The sequence below is a fragment of the Mobula birostris genome, chromosome 10 (assembly GCF_030028105.1).
Source record: "Mobula birostris isolate sMobBir1 chromosome 10, sMobBir1.hap1, whole genome shotgun sequence".
Taxonomy (NCBI): Eukaryota; Metazoa; Chordata; class Chondrichthyes; order Myliobatiformes; family Myliobatidae; genus Mobula; species Mobula birostris.
Genome location: NC_092379.1, coordinates 30,330,252 through 30,344,973, shown reverse-complemented (window position 1 = coordinate 30,344,973; position 14,722 = coordinate 30,330,252). Strand labels below are relative to the sequence as shown.

The 14,722-nt window shown below is 41.0% G+C and overlaps 1 gene segment (V, D, J or C); it reads left to right on the top strand.

Moving 5' to 3' along the window:
- The first annotated feature begins 319 nt into the window (after positions 1-319).
- Positions 320-13,859, top strand: LOC140203562 (Ig heavy chain V region-like). The segment is given in 2 exon segments: positions 320-404; positions 13,531-13,859. Coding segments are annotated over 2 exon segments (414 nt in total).
- The last annotated feature ends 863 nt before the right edge of the window (positions 13,860-14,722 follow it).

Genomic DNA, 14,722 nt, shown 5'->3' with positions numbered 1-14,722 from the left:
TGGGACAGCTGCGAACTGCCGTATGGTCTTCTGCTACTTCATTCTCCCTGCTTCGATGAAGTTCCCCATCTAAACATTTAATCATTCATAATACTTACCCATCACCGCATTTAAATCATGAATGTCGCCACACCGTGTGAGTAACTATCTGGAACCATGTCATTAAGGAGAAAGTGCCCGATATTATTTATAAAAACGGCTCAATGATTTTATTTTACTTCACCTGAGGTGATTTCAATTTCTTGAGGATGCCGTAGAAGACTGGTATCATATCTGCATGGTACGTTATCTTGCAACAGCAGAAAAATATAGAAGTAACATGCAGAAAATGCTGCAGGGTCTAAACGAGGCAGACCGCACCATGGAAATGATCGAACACACGAACGTTCATAAAAACTTCTCAGGTGGGTCAGTCCACCTCTCGGAATGTCTCTCACTTTTCATCGTTTTGTGTGTAAAATGTGTTCGCCTTGGTGCAACTTTTCGATTACATCCGGTATCAATTACCTCCCGTATGATTTGAATTTCAACAAATTTCCATGTTGAACTTATTGAGAGTTTCCTTCTCAGCTTCCATCGAGATAGAAGTCTAAAGTATCATATCTCTTGGAAAGAAGATGATTAAATTCGTCGTTATCATCCGCGTCGATTCGATGTGAAGCATCGCTCCTTACTTCTGGACAACGTCTGAAGAGAACTATTCACCGTATCCAGCGGACAATCGATTGTAGAATCCGAAATATTGTATTTAGTTCATCACTCAGGAAGTCCCATGTTATTACACCACACGATGCAATCTTTAACTTGTACGTCAGGCCCGGAAAACATACGGTAAACCACTGCAGTGTCACCAACAAGGGAATATCGCATATTCACCAGAATTCCCCGAAAAATGCCAAAGCATACGATACAGATATCGTCCCTTTGCAGCTCCCGTGGCCTTCCTGACGTGAAATAAAATACAATTATTGCGCTCTTTATTAAATGACGCCGTGAATTCTATTCTAAATCACTTCGATAATCAGCACTCTGATATCCATTCTGGCATTTGAAGAAAATTTTGGTATCTTCTTTCATATTATTGGCCAGCTTACTGTCGCATTCTTTCTTCTCCTTATTGATAACGTTTTAGTTTTTTTTCGTTTAAAAAAAAAACACTATCCAATCCTCCACCCTCAAACCAGTTTTTGCTGTGTGACATGCCCTCGCCTTTATTTTTACGTCAACTTTGATTTCTGTTTTGGTCATCTTTTCTTTAGAATGCATCTTTCTCCTTGGTGTCTGTGTGTATCCTGTTCCTCCCAAGTGTTCCGTAAAAGTACAGCCATTGCTGCTCTTCCAGGACACCTACCAGTGTTCTTTTCCAACCATTTCTGCCCAATTCCCCCCTCATGCCTCTGTAATTCCCTTTACTACACTGGAATATCATCCATCTGGCTTGAACCTCTCCTTCTTAAATTTCTGGGTAATCTCTATAATATAATAATCACTTGCCCCGAAGACCGATTTTACCTTTAATTCTCCAATCAATTCTGGTTCATAGCACAACAGCCAATGCAGAACAGCGGATCCTCTCCTGAGCTCAACCATTAGTTGCTCTAAAAAAGAACTCATCTTGTCGGCACCTTTGAAATTTATTTTCTTTTAATTCGGAAGCAACCTCATTTTCCTGATCTACCCTCACTTTAATCTCCCCCACGAGTATTGTAACAATGCTCTTTGGCATGCATGTTCTGTATCCAATTGTAATTTGTCGGCCAAAAGAATACGAACGTTTAGGGGTCTGTATGCAACTCCTATCAAAGTGTTTTTACCCTTGCAGTTTCTCAGCTGTATGACCAACCATTTAAAAGCTTCTGAACCTTTGTTACCTTAATTTAATAATTCAATTATATTTCATACCGACAGAACAACGCTTCCCCCCTTTACCTTCTTGCCCAATGTTTCGATACAATGCGTATCCTTGACATTAAGTTCCCAGTTACTATCTTTTAGATACTATTCAGTGATACCGAGAACATCATAACTCCCTATCTGCAACAGTGCTGCAAGTTCGTCTACCTTATTCTGTATTCTGTATGCTGCGCGCATTCCAGAACTGCAATTTCATCCTTTTCGATTTTGTCTGTACTTTACACTGCACCTTATCTGTTTGATTTCAAGTCAGTTAACTCTCTGCAGCACCGTTGTCCGCTATGCCTACAATGTTTCTTGCTTTCAAGGAAAGAGAGCTCGGCCCTAATTGCACAATGCTCAAACTTTCGATTTCTAACTTTTTCAAAGGACTGAGCGACATCTGCCTCCAGAATGTCTACTCTATATGTTCTTACACTGGGTTTCATTCTCCTTGCAGCTCTAGTTTAAAGCACATAGTGCAGCATGAAGAAACATACGTCGATGATATTAGCCCACTACAGTTCAGGTGCAATCCGCCCCTCTTGAAAATGTCTCAACTTCCGAAGAAGAAAGCAAAATAATCTTAGTATCTTATGCCACCCTTCCATTGCCAACTCCTGAAGCAAGGATTAAACTTCATATTTTCCTCCGTTCTGGCCTCACTAGCACGTCGCACGTGTAGCAATCCTGAGATCACAAAACCTGAGATCCTGCTCTTAACTTTGCACCTAAATGAGGGGGTGAAGAAGATGGCGGCGCGACGCAGCGTGCGCAGCCGCTCCGAAATGATATCGTAATTGTAAGTAGGTACAGTTCACAATCCTGATTTGACGGAGACAGACGTGAGAGGCACGGAGGAACAGGTTGAGAAACTTCTGAAATGCCCGCTTCGCTGCCGCTGCTACTGTGCGATCGAGAATCTCCGGAGGGGAAGGCCCCAAATCCTCGGCTTTGCCTATTGCCTGTCGCCGGGGCCGGGGACAAAGCATCGGTGGGGTGCTGCATCGGCAAGTTTGTGGCGCTGGAAGCTCATGGCAGGGAGAGTTTTTCTTCCTTCTACCGTCTGTGTGAGAGTGTGGGACTTTCGAGAGACTCTGATACTTTTTTACCGTGCCCATGGTCTGTTCTTTATCAAATTACGGTATTGCTTTGCACTGTTGTAATTATATGTTATAATTATGTGTTTTTTGACAGTTTTTCAGTCTTGGTTTGTCTTGTTTTCTGTGATATCATTCTGGAGGAATATTCTATCATTTCTTAATGCATGCATTACTAAATGACAATAAAAGAGGACTGCGTGTCCTCATAATCTAATCTAATCTAATCTAAATCCCTGAACTTGCTATTCGGAACCGCATCACTCATCATGCCTATTTTATGGAAACCTACTGTACCTAAACAACGTCTTCTGGGTATTCACTCTTCCACTTAAGAATATCCCGGACCCTGGCACCCAGCAGGATCCACGCTATTGGGGAATCGTTTTTTCGGTCCACTCGACCTACTGTCCGTATAGCTAAATAACGATTTCCCTATCGATACTGCGTTCCTGTTCTCCCTCCTTCCTTCCTGAACTTAGAGAAAGACTAGGTAATATAGACCCGAACACTCTGACTTTGCGCTGTTAGGACATCCAGCGGAACCTAATCCAAAGGGGAATTGCCAAAGGAGTTCTCTGCGCTGGCTCCTCAACACCTTTCCCTTCGCGAGTATCACCCAGTTTCCTGGGTCCTGCTCCGTGGGTATAACTACATATTTAAGTATGCAACCTGCAAGCCCCTCTACGTCCCAGATCATTCGGAGTTCACACAGGCCCAGTTGCATCTTCTTACGGTTTCCTAATCCTCTAAATACGCACTGTGTTTTTCTCTGCAATATATGCCCTAAGATTGACTTGTATGTTGGCCATGACTTCTGTTGTTAGCCAACCTTCTGCCATCTTTACATTAGAATATATATTCGTCTTTGTGATGCATTGAATCTGTGCATTCCGAATATCTTCCAGAAATTCCAAACACTCCTTCTCTGCTGTCGCCCCTGCAATGTGATTTCTAAATATGTCTGTCCAACTCCTTTTTGATACTTCTGTCATTCCCTTTACTCCATTGAAACACTGATACATCAGTCTTTCCTTCTCAATTTTCAAGATCAATGTAACCATATTATAATCATCTGTCTCGTTGGTTACTTTAACCTTGATGTTTCCAATAAATCTGTTCGTTGCGAAGCACACAAAGCAGAAAGGCAGATCCCGTCGTGGGTTCAGACATGATGTGGTCGAAAGATCCATCTCGTAGGCACTGTAGAAACTCCCCTTGCTCGAATTCAGAACTAATAGATCTTCCTAATATTCCTGCATATTGGATTCCCCCGTGTGTATTGTAATATTACCCTTGTAGCATGTAATGTCTATCTCCCGTTCTGATTTTCGAACACACGCTGACTGCTGCTTGGGGTGGTCTGTGCACCACGACCATCAGGGTCTGTTTACCCTGCCAGTTCCTTACCCCTATACACAAAGCTTCAGCACCGTCTGACAGTCTGTCACATATTTCTAATTTCCATAAGTGCCTCCCTTATGACACTCAGGTAAGAGTCATCAGATCCAATGTTGGCTAACAACTCCGTTTAACTACACACTAATTTGCTCTCGTGATCGATTGATTAGTCCCGTATAACTCCCTATGATACATTTTTAATGTGCAGTTTGAGATGACTTATTTGATAGTTTAACAGCCTACTCTAAATCGCATCAGATAATGATTGGCGTCAGGGAAATAAGGGAAGAAATGATTGACATATGAAGCATACTCTGTTAGAGAGAATTGCAATATGCTGTGTAGAGGGACGCTCCAGTCACCATCATCGACACCTCCTTCAATGTGATAAGTCTGGCACAGTATGTGGCAATGTTTTTATGCCTGCGTTGTAGAAGGTGGAGAGATATATCAAATGTGCTGAGCATACTTTATACAGCAGTGATATGGAACATGTTATAATTCCATTTTTTTCTGTTATTTTAAGTGTTTAAATGGCAGAGTTAATATCTATGGCTATATCATTTAGGTCGAGCATGCGAACGTAGGATTGGCGGAAAGGAATGTTTGACAATGATTCAAGGAATAATCATGAAAAACTTTCACATTTAGGAGTGACTGAGATAAGGCGAAGGTGGCGATGAATGAGGCAAGATAGAATAGAGGAAGCAAACGTTCTTCAGGACTGACCGATTTAGGGCGTTCAGGAGACGTGAAGGTGGAAGAAATACGAAAACAGATTAGGCGAATTGTCAACGACGTGGCCCATGTTTTATAGTGCAGTGCCCGATATCTTCAGGCACTTTTGTAGTAGGAATAAACAGATAGAATATAATCTAAAGTGGAGGGAAATTAATAAATTGGAATTGAGTTGTGAGTCCTCGTGTTGGAAATAGTAAAGGTTATCGTGCAAGTTATGTCAGTTGTCAGGAGTAAGTAGCAATATTGTATTCATTTCGAGAGGACGAGAATATAAAAACAAGTGTGCAATGCTAAAGCTTTTGTTAGGCATTGGTTAGACTACACCTTGAGAATTGTAAGCAATTTTGGACCCTATATCTTAGAAAGGATGAGCTGACAATGGAGAGGTTCCGGAGCATTTCACCAGTATAATTCGAGCAGCAAGAGCAAAGCGTTTGTGGATCGCTTGTTGACTGTGGACCACTAAAGGCTAGAATCGAAAAAAATGGTGAAATCTCATTGAAAGCTACCGAACATTAATAGGCCTAGATCCAGTGCACACGAATAGGAATTTTCCAATGATTAGACAATCTTGGATCGGCGAATACAATCTCAAAATAGATTACATCATTAGATTAAATTATGAGGACACGCAGTCCTCTTTTATTGTCATTTATTAATGAATGCATTAAGAAATGAGACAATATTCCTCCAGTGTGATATCACAGAAACAAAAGACAGACCAAGACTGAAAAACTGACAAAAACCACAACATTATAACATATAGTTAAAACAGTGCAAGCAATACCGTAACTTGCTGAAGAACAGGCCCCGTGCACAGTAAAATAAATTCGAAGTCTCTCGAAAGTCGCACTTCTCACGCAGACGGGAGAAGGAAGACAACTCTCCCAGCCATGCCCGACCACAGTCCGACTCCGAGCCGTCAGAAAACTTCGAGCCTCCGACCAGGCCTCCGACACTGAACACCGAGCACCATCTCTGCCGAGCGCTTCGATTCCAGCCCCGGCCGCCAGCAGCAGGCAAGACCGAGAACTTGGGGCCTTCCCTCCGGAAATTCTCGATCTCACAGTGGCAGCGGCAGCGAAGCGGGCATTTCAGAAATTTCTCCAGAAGTTCCTCTGTGCTTCTCACGGCTGTTTCCATCAAATCAGATCTGTGCATTGCCCCGTATTCAAAAAATACGATATCATTTCACCGGAGAGGCTACGTGCACTGTGTCGCTTCACCATCTTCTCTTTCCGTCTAGAAGTGCTTCACTTTAGATAGAGATAAGGAGGAATATAATTAGCTACAGGGCCAGCAGTCTGCGGAATTCATTGCCTCTGACGGCTGTGAATGTTAGATTGCATGTTGGATGTAATTGATTCTTCTTTAGCAAGTGTGTCAAATATTTAGAGCAATAATAAGCGATAATAAATCCGACAGCATAGAATCTCCGACAGGACTTGGTGGGCAGAATGGCTTGATTCTGCTCCAATATCTTGTGGTCTTATATCAGAAAAGATGGTGTGTTCAGTTCGAAAGAATGATGAAAGAGAAGCAACGATTGGAAATCTGATACCACATTGAGTGCCTGCGGAATATAATGAAGATGGAAATAAAGTAGAATGACAAGTAAAATAGTTCAGGCCAGATTTAATATATGGTAAACACGGCCACAGCTTCTCAGAGGAACTAAGGTCGAAATTGCTGTGCCGGAGTAACTGATGGATGGCCATGTCTCTGTTTCACTGAAGCACGTTTCCTCTGCACACTGTGGACACGACACTCCAGCCAGAAGAGTTTTCCATCAATCTTACGTACAGGAAGGCGGCATTAGGAATGGGCAAATCAGGCGACATATGTCTCACTGTGGAGCTCGGACGCATGTGCAATATAGAAGGATACACTACCGATCGTTTACGAACCAAGAAAATATTCTGTCGCGATACATTATTCAGACTACGAGCCGCCAAAGGCAGAAGCCACGCCAGAATTCGACCGAGTGAACATCACGATTAACAAACAAGACACGGCTTACTCTGACGACGTTAACCTCCTTGTGGCGAAATTCAACAGGACGATCAAAAATAATTCTCTACCCAGCTGCCATCAGCACATCTGCAACAAACATGAAAACCGAACACATGCAACCATTGCTGCCATTAAGGATGCCTACCGGCCCATTCTTCAGGAAAATGGACCATCTTTCTGCACACCTGTAAATTGGAGAAGAGTAAGGAGCAAAGCACCGGAAGTGAGGACAGTAAAGACTAGGTCAGGAAAGCTACAGGACCGCCGCGGAACTGGTTGAAAACGATGGACAAGGCCATGTGCAATGACTCAACAGGGGATCTGAATGAATATGTCCTGGGTGTTGTGGACGTTTTAAACGCACTCGTCTACGAGAGCGTTCCTAACGTCACTGAGTCATCCCAACAAAATCACTAAGAGATAAAATAAGAGTTTAGTAATCTGCACAGAGCTGTCTATCTAGGAGTGTTCAACAGTTCTAGATATAATGCAGAGAATACCATTTCACAACAGTGTGGAAATTCTGGACTAAATTTGAATCGCATAACAATGCTTGAGAATAGTGGCAAAAATTGAGTGGCATTATCTTCTACAAAGCAAAACAATGCAAATAAATAATTTTAAAAATTGCTTCCAGATCACCTCAATGCCATCCATGCTGTCTTTGAATCCAGAACAGACTCTGCACCCAACAGATTCGCTATCAAGCGCTTTTACTACTCATGCTCTCCTGTATTTATTTGCACAATTTCTCTTTTTTTTTTTTTGCAAGGTTTATATGTCAGTTTCTGTTTACATATCTTTTTTGTAACTTCTTTTATAGCAAATACTTAAAATATTTCTTTAGTTTACACTAAATGCATTCAACAAACCGTTTTTCAAGATAGTCCGTATTTACATTTCGTAATTTCAAAATCTATTGTTCTTTTCTTTGACTGAAGGGATGCATGTAAATTCTCAGCAAGTATAGCGGCAGTGTCCCAAGGTATTATATATATTAATCGAGTGTAGAAGGCTAACGGCGGACATGCGTGGGCGAAACAAGGGTGGAGGAAGGCAAGATGTGCCTGCAGGAATATGCTACGGGCTAGTTCCTGAATAGGTGCTTTCCAACATGATTTTTAAATGGAGCAGATATGCAGAATAGCGACAACAGTGGGGGCCGAGTGAATTCAGACATTTTAAGATAAACTAAAATGTAAGGCTGCTCGATGAAATAACATTAAATTGGAGATGATCCCAAATCATGATTGTACATACAACAAATTATTGACAAAAACATGACGGAGTTTGTTGGTGCTTAGACCATCTTCATTCTGCGCATGTACACACACATACACACATAACACACAGACAGACAGACGCGCGCGCACACACACACACACACACACACACACACACACACACACACAGACGCAAGATATATTGTTAAAGGATAAATATATATTTCCCTTCATAAACATATATTTGACTTTATTCTTCGTGCTTTTGAGTTTATGAGTCTCGAGCTGATGTTGCAGTTTTTATTATATCTACATAGTCCCCATCTGGAGATTTTCTTTTTAATGTATTTGCATTTATTCTGGTATCATGAGCCGCGAGGTAATGCAACATCACTATAAAATGGGCAATATTGTGTTCAGTTCTGATCAACTCATTATAGGAATTGCGTAGAAGATTGAGAGACTTGGGAAACGAGATGTCCCAGGATGCAGCCTGCTTTGCAGACAATATTTGTGGGTGACTGTTTAGTTGACTTCGGCTTTTCTCTGAGGAACGAAGGGAAATGTGAGATGACCTGACAGAGGTGTACAAGTTGATAAGTGACACACATCGAGTAGACTGCGAGAGACATTTTCTCCCAGCCGATTAATGGCAAATACCGAGCCTTTAAGGCGATTGGAAGGAAGCATCGGAGGCATGAACAAGGTAGTGGGACGATACTGTAGCGTAGTAGTTGTCAAAATACTTCACGTTGGTAGCGGCCTGGGTTCAATTCCCGCCACTGCCTGTAAGGACTTTGCACATTCTCCCCGTGACTGCATATTATCTTCGGAGTGCTCCAATTTCCTAACACAGTCCAAGGACATACCGGTTGTTAAGTGAATTGGTCATTGGACATTTTCCTGTGAATAGGTTCGGGTTAAACTGGGGAATTTCTGAGCGGTGTGGGTCGAATATCTGTCAGGCCTATTTCACGCTAAATGTCAATAAGTAAAGAAATAGATAAACAGAGAGCGGTAGCACGTGGAAAGAGCTCCAGGGGTGATGGTAGTGGTAGATGCAGGGACACTTAATAATCTCTTAGACAGCTCATGAATCATAGAACTATGTATGAGGGCAAGTTAGATTATTCCTAGAGCAGGTCAAAATCTCACCATCTTGTGCCGAATGACCAATGCTGTATTATATTGTCCTACATCGATGTTGCATGAGCTAATACTTGTCCCAAGAGTATAGGCAGGTTGTGGAGACTACGTGTAGATTCAATACTGAGATATAAGGACCCTGCTAGAATAAAGTGTATGTGCTATCAGCCTGAACGAGCTTGGTTGCAGTTTCTTTCCACTGAAACTGCGAAGCCTCAGTCGACTCCTGATAGAAGGGTATAATATTATTGAAGGCCGTAATGGACAGAAAAAATTACACTCTTTTATCTGTGTTTCCATCTTTAGTACGAGAGTGTATACAACTAACTTTAGAGATATTTTGTTTAAGGAGTTGGGTGTGTCAAGCTTTTTGTTGTTGTTGTTGTTTCATAGATAATGATGCTAGGTGCCTTGAGAGCGCTGCCAGGGAAGATTAGTAAGTCAGTTGGGCTCTGAAGAATTTGTAGGACCGCTGTCGAAGCGGTCTGCGACCCAGCGATCTAAAACATTAATTGAATTATATTTATCGGAATTCGTCCTCCAGTCAAGTCTGTAATTGTACCTGAAAATCCTTCCTTCAAATGGAGATTCGTTTTGGTACATAGGGAGTTATCTCATCGATTACAATAACGTACTTATCGAAAAGCGATTTGCAATGAAATATATACGCTAAGAGGAATAAATAAACGAATGTCTTTTGAACAAAAATAAATCTACGGAATACGCTTAAAATTTCCGCTCATATTCCACTAAGTGCCAGTATATCTAAAATAACTAATTTCCCCGTTGAAAGAACTCGTTTGATGCGTTAACTCAATCTCTCCCCACCCCTCCCTCCCTCTCTCTGTCTGTCTCTCTCTCTCTCTCTCTCTCTCTCTCTCTCTCTGACTCTCTCTTTCACACTCTAATTAACATAGGGGGAAAACCATGATGAGCTGATTTCCATAAGCACCAAAAGTGCCAGCATTAGACCCAAGTGCAATACCTGAGGGACAGATACTTAATAGACGTTTCCCTAACAGAATACAGCATAAACAACTTGAGAAAAATGCAAACTTATTCGTCAACAAGCTTCAGAGATATTTCATATTTTAATGATCATTTCTGGCCAAAAAAAAAATAGTAAAAGAAGGCCACACAGTAGTCTCAATACATCTTGCTCCACTACTTTTATCTTTGATTAGGAAACGTTTTAAATTTCATGTTTTACAACAACACAGGTAGCTACTAGCATCATTTTCCGATGAAGTACAAATATCACGAATGGCATCTTCCATAGAACAGTCAGTCATGCTGTTTTCATATTTTAATCCAGGCGATTGTGTATTTCTAAAGTTACTCTCGCTGCTCCACGTTTTCGTTTAAACCTATACACAATATTTCTTTGAATATATCTATGGTATCAGTGATACTATCCTGTTGTAAGAGTCACTCCTTATAACAATGGTCAGTGAGGCACAGACAGGTCCGTATTTACCGACATGAAACCTTTATTACTTAAAGTAAGCAGTGCGTGAATTCACACAATAAATATCTTATGTTCACGCCCACTCAGTTTCCTTGACTCTTCTGAATAGTCATAGAATACCAGAGGATTACTTGGGCAAAGGGATCTCCGCTGTCCACGCGTTCCGCGTAGTCTCGATTTATTCACAACGTATTCCAAGCAGAGTTGCTCACACTTGCCTCTGCGATGGTAATTGTTCGAGCTTACCTTTGACATTATACAGGATGCGTCCACATTTACATCGATTCTTTATCAAATCAAATATTGCATTCCTGTGTCATTGGTCATAGGTTATGTGCCTGTCTTTTAACTCCTTGTTATTGCTATGCTTCAATCCAGCACCCATTTATTGTTCTCTTACCATCAAAAACACTGGATGATATAGGTCTCTTTGAACTCAATCAGCAACCAGTTCGAATAACTGCAAGCAAGCACCAAACCAAACTCACACGTTTGCATGTTTTATGCAACAGAAGAGTATCATACAATGTTTTTTTTTTTTTTTTTTTTGGCAATTGAAATCTAGTCCAGCAGTTTACCTGGAGCACAATTGGGTCATCTTCAAAATATCGACCAAGCCAAGCACTTCAAGCGGACAAAATGGAAAATAGAGCGTTTTCACAAAATGGCTGACTTCATCACAAAGCATGCGGGAGGAAGAAAGAACCGTCTGTCTGCTTCCACTGTCCTCGATTAATTCGAATTCAGTGATTTCTAGACTCCAAGATAGTGCTACCGAATGAACTTTCTTCGATACATTGAGAGCAGACTACATGTTTATTTGTTTTTTTTTCTTTTTATGCTTGAATTGGTCTATAATTTATCGCTGATGCACTGTATAGGTTAGACTGAGCAGACGTTGAATGGACAGAGTTTGAGTGAAAGTAGTAAAATTTAATAAAGTCAATACATATGGATGAATAGAAACACAAGAGAATGACGGAGCAATAAGTATAAGACTCCAACGTTTCAGTATTCATCTTTGGTAGCCAGAATGCCATTTATATTTGCATAACCACATACATAATTGTAGGTCTCTCTGACTGGCTCTATCTATCAATCTATCTACCTGCCTATCTATCTATCTATCTATCTATCTATTTATCTATCTATATATTTACTTATCTCCCTGTCTCTGTGCTTGTGACTCCCTGTGCCTGTAGTTTATTGGAAACATCTACAGTTTGTGTTTTTGTCACATCCGTAGTTTTCACCATTCGCTTTTATGCAGGTTTTAGAAATATCTTAACACATCTGCAGAACATAAAATGATCCAGGTACGTTGGTTTTTGCATGCAATTCAAAGTAGATGCTCTCTATCACCTCAACGATTTAAACTGCCATTCATACAAACAGCCAACTGCGAAAAAATATACTATGTTTTTCTCGCCTAACCATTAATTTCCCGTAACCATTGACTTTCGAACCGAGGTCCGTCCATGCAGTCACTTCTGCAAGTGCTCGTGTTAGACACCCCAAGATCATTGAAATTGCATCTTTGACAATGACATTTTTAGCCATTGGAGTTTATTAAGTAGCATTTAAAAGTGGACAAAACGTCTTAAGGTCTGTAGGAGGTATGAATCAAAGTATATCTTTACAAATACCTTGCTGCGCAAAGAAAGCACAGTTGACATGATCTATATGTTACCTAATTAGGTCTGATCTTAAGTAAATCTAAACTGTCTTACAGTCGGGTATGAGATATTTGCAGATTTGAGCCACATCATTAACATGTAGATGAAGAAGGGAAATAACAAAAAAAGAATAGCGGTTGCAATGCGTCTGCATTTATTTCATTTTCCACTCGGGGCAAACATAACAAATTAATTCGCCATCACCTATCACATATTTTGGGCATTCATGTTTACTTTACTCAGAATAACTTTCAGCATCAGTAACTCGAAATTACTGAGAAATGTTCTGAACTTGAAAATCACAGTGGACTGATCTTTTTCAAAAACGTTGTTCTATTCATGATCTGGAACATTGATATTTATATCAATAAGTGGGATAATGATCATGAGATCCGTGAATCGCGTGGCAGAACGCTGTGAAATGTTAAGTGTAGTTGCGTTTATTTTTAATTGCTACCAGCTTTGAAGGTATGACTCAAGCTGGTTGTGCTGTGGGTGGTGGAACATCGCTTAAGCAAATAGACCTCACAGCCTATAGGCTCCGCCCACAGTCGCGCCCATGTACTTGGTTGCTTAAATATCAGCCATCGCTCCACAGTTCAAATTCCCCGCAGTCGGATGCCATCAGGTGCTGTGCAGAGTCGCTTCGTTTGAAATCGTCAGTAGGATGAAATCGCTGGCTGCAGTCGGCGCGCTCCTGGCTTTATTAACCCGTGCGTAATTTGGATTGGAAACATTTCTCACTTTCTCTGATTCAGTCAATTTTCCATTGCATTCAGTCTCTGGAGTTTGACCTTATAAATTCTAAAGACAAGAGTCAGTGTCTCAAAATTGATTTTCAAGTTTCTTTCTTTGTATTTAACATACAGGTGTCCATTCCGATGTCGTGTTAACTCAGCCCCCGTCGGAGACTGCCAGACCCGGAGGATCAGTGAGGTTCACCTGTAAAACCAGCGGGTTTGATCTCAGTAGCTACTATATGAACTTGGTCCGTCAGGTCACCGGGCAGGGGCTGGAATGGCTCCTTGCATACTACAGTTCTTCATACCAGTATTACGCCCCGGGAATCCGGAAGAGATTCACTCCGTCCAAAGACACCACAAACAATATTTTCACCGTTCATGTGACCCAGCTACAAACGGACGATACCGCTGTCTATTACTGTGCGAGAGCCACAGTGCGGCGAACAAGAGTCTAGCCTGTACAACAACGGTGAGATGAAACACTGTGTTTTCTATCATAAACTATCAGTGATTAATTATTCTATTTGCAACAGTAGCAGGACATAAATGTGCACACATGTTCCTCAGTGATTTATTCGCAGTATCACACTTAATATCAAATACACTGATGTGGCATTATATTCCTGTTACTCCTCTTTGACATTAGCTGTTCATAATTGTGGAGTAGGACACTTTATCTGATCCAATGTGAACGGTGAAGAGAGAGAGAAAGGATGGGTTGTATTAAATTCGATCCTCCTTGAAAACTGTTGGATAATGTAAAATAGATTCAAAGCCTATTTCAAGAGAAACTTGCGCGTTTTAGTGTCTGCTGTTTTTTGTTACGGTCTGTCTCACTGTGCGTATACAGTGGGGACACTGTGCTGTAAACAGCGCATTTCCCGTACAAAAACCTGGATAGGTAGTCTACTGCTTTTTGACCACACCAGCACAACAGGAGAGGCTGCCGAATGGACATTGAAATAAATCGATGTAGACATTTATATATATCGTTAAAAAAAAACAACAAAATCAAAAAAAAAATTGTCGTGATGTTCCATGAAAGCGAAGTCACCTATGGATAGAATGCGAAAGGACAACATCAGCGGACAAGCTGCAGATTATTTGTCACGGTTTGTCTCACTGTGTATACTGGCTGGCACAGTGTGTGCCTCCAATACAAAAACCTTCTGATCGCTAATTGTGTGCTTTCGTTGTTTTTTTTCTTCTTTCATTCGATATTTCTGTATAAGTCTTGATGTATTTGTTCTACTTGTGCACAAAACACTAATTAGTCCGAATCAACTAGCCTCGATATGTTCATCACTTATCTGTCATG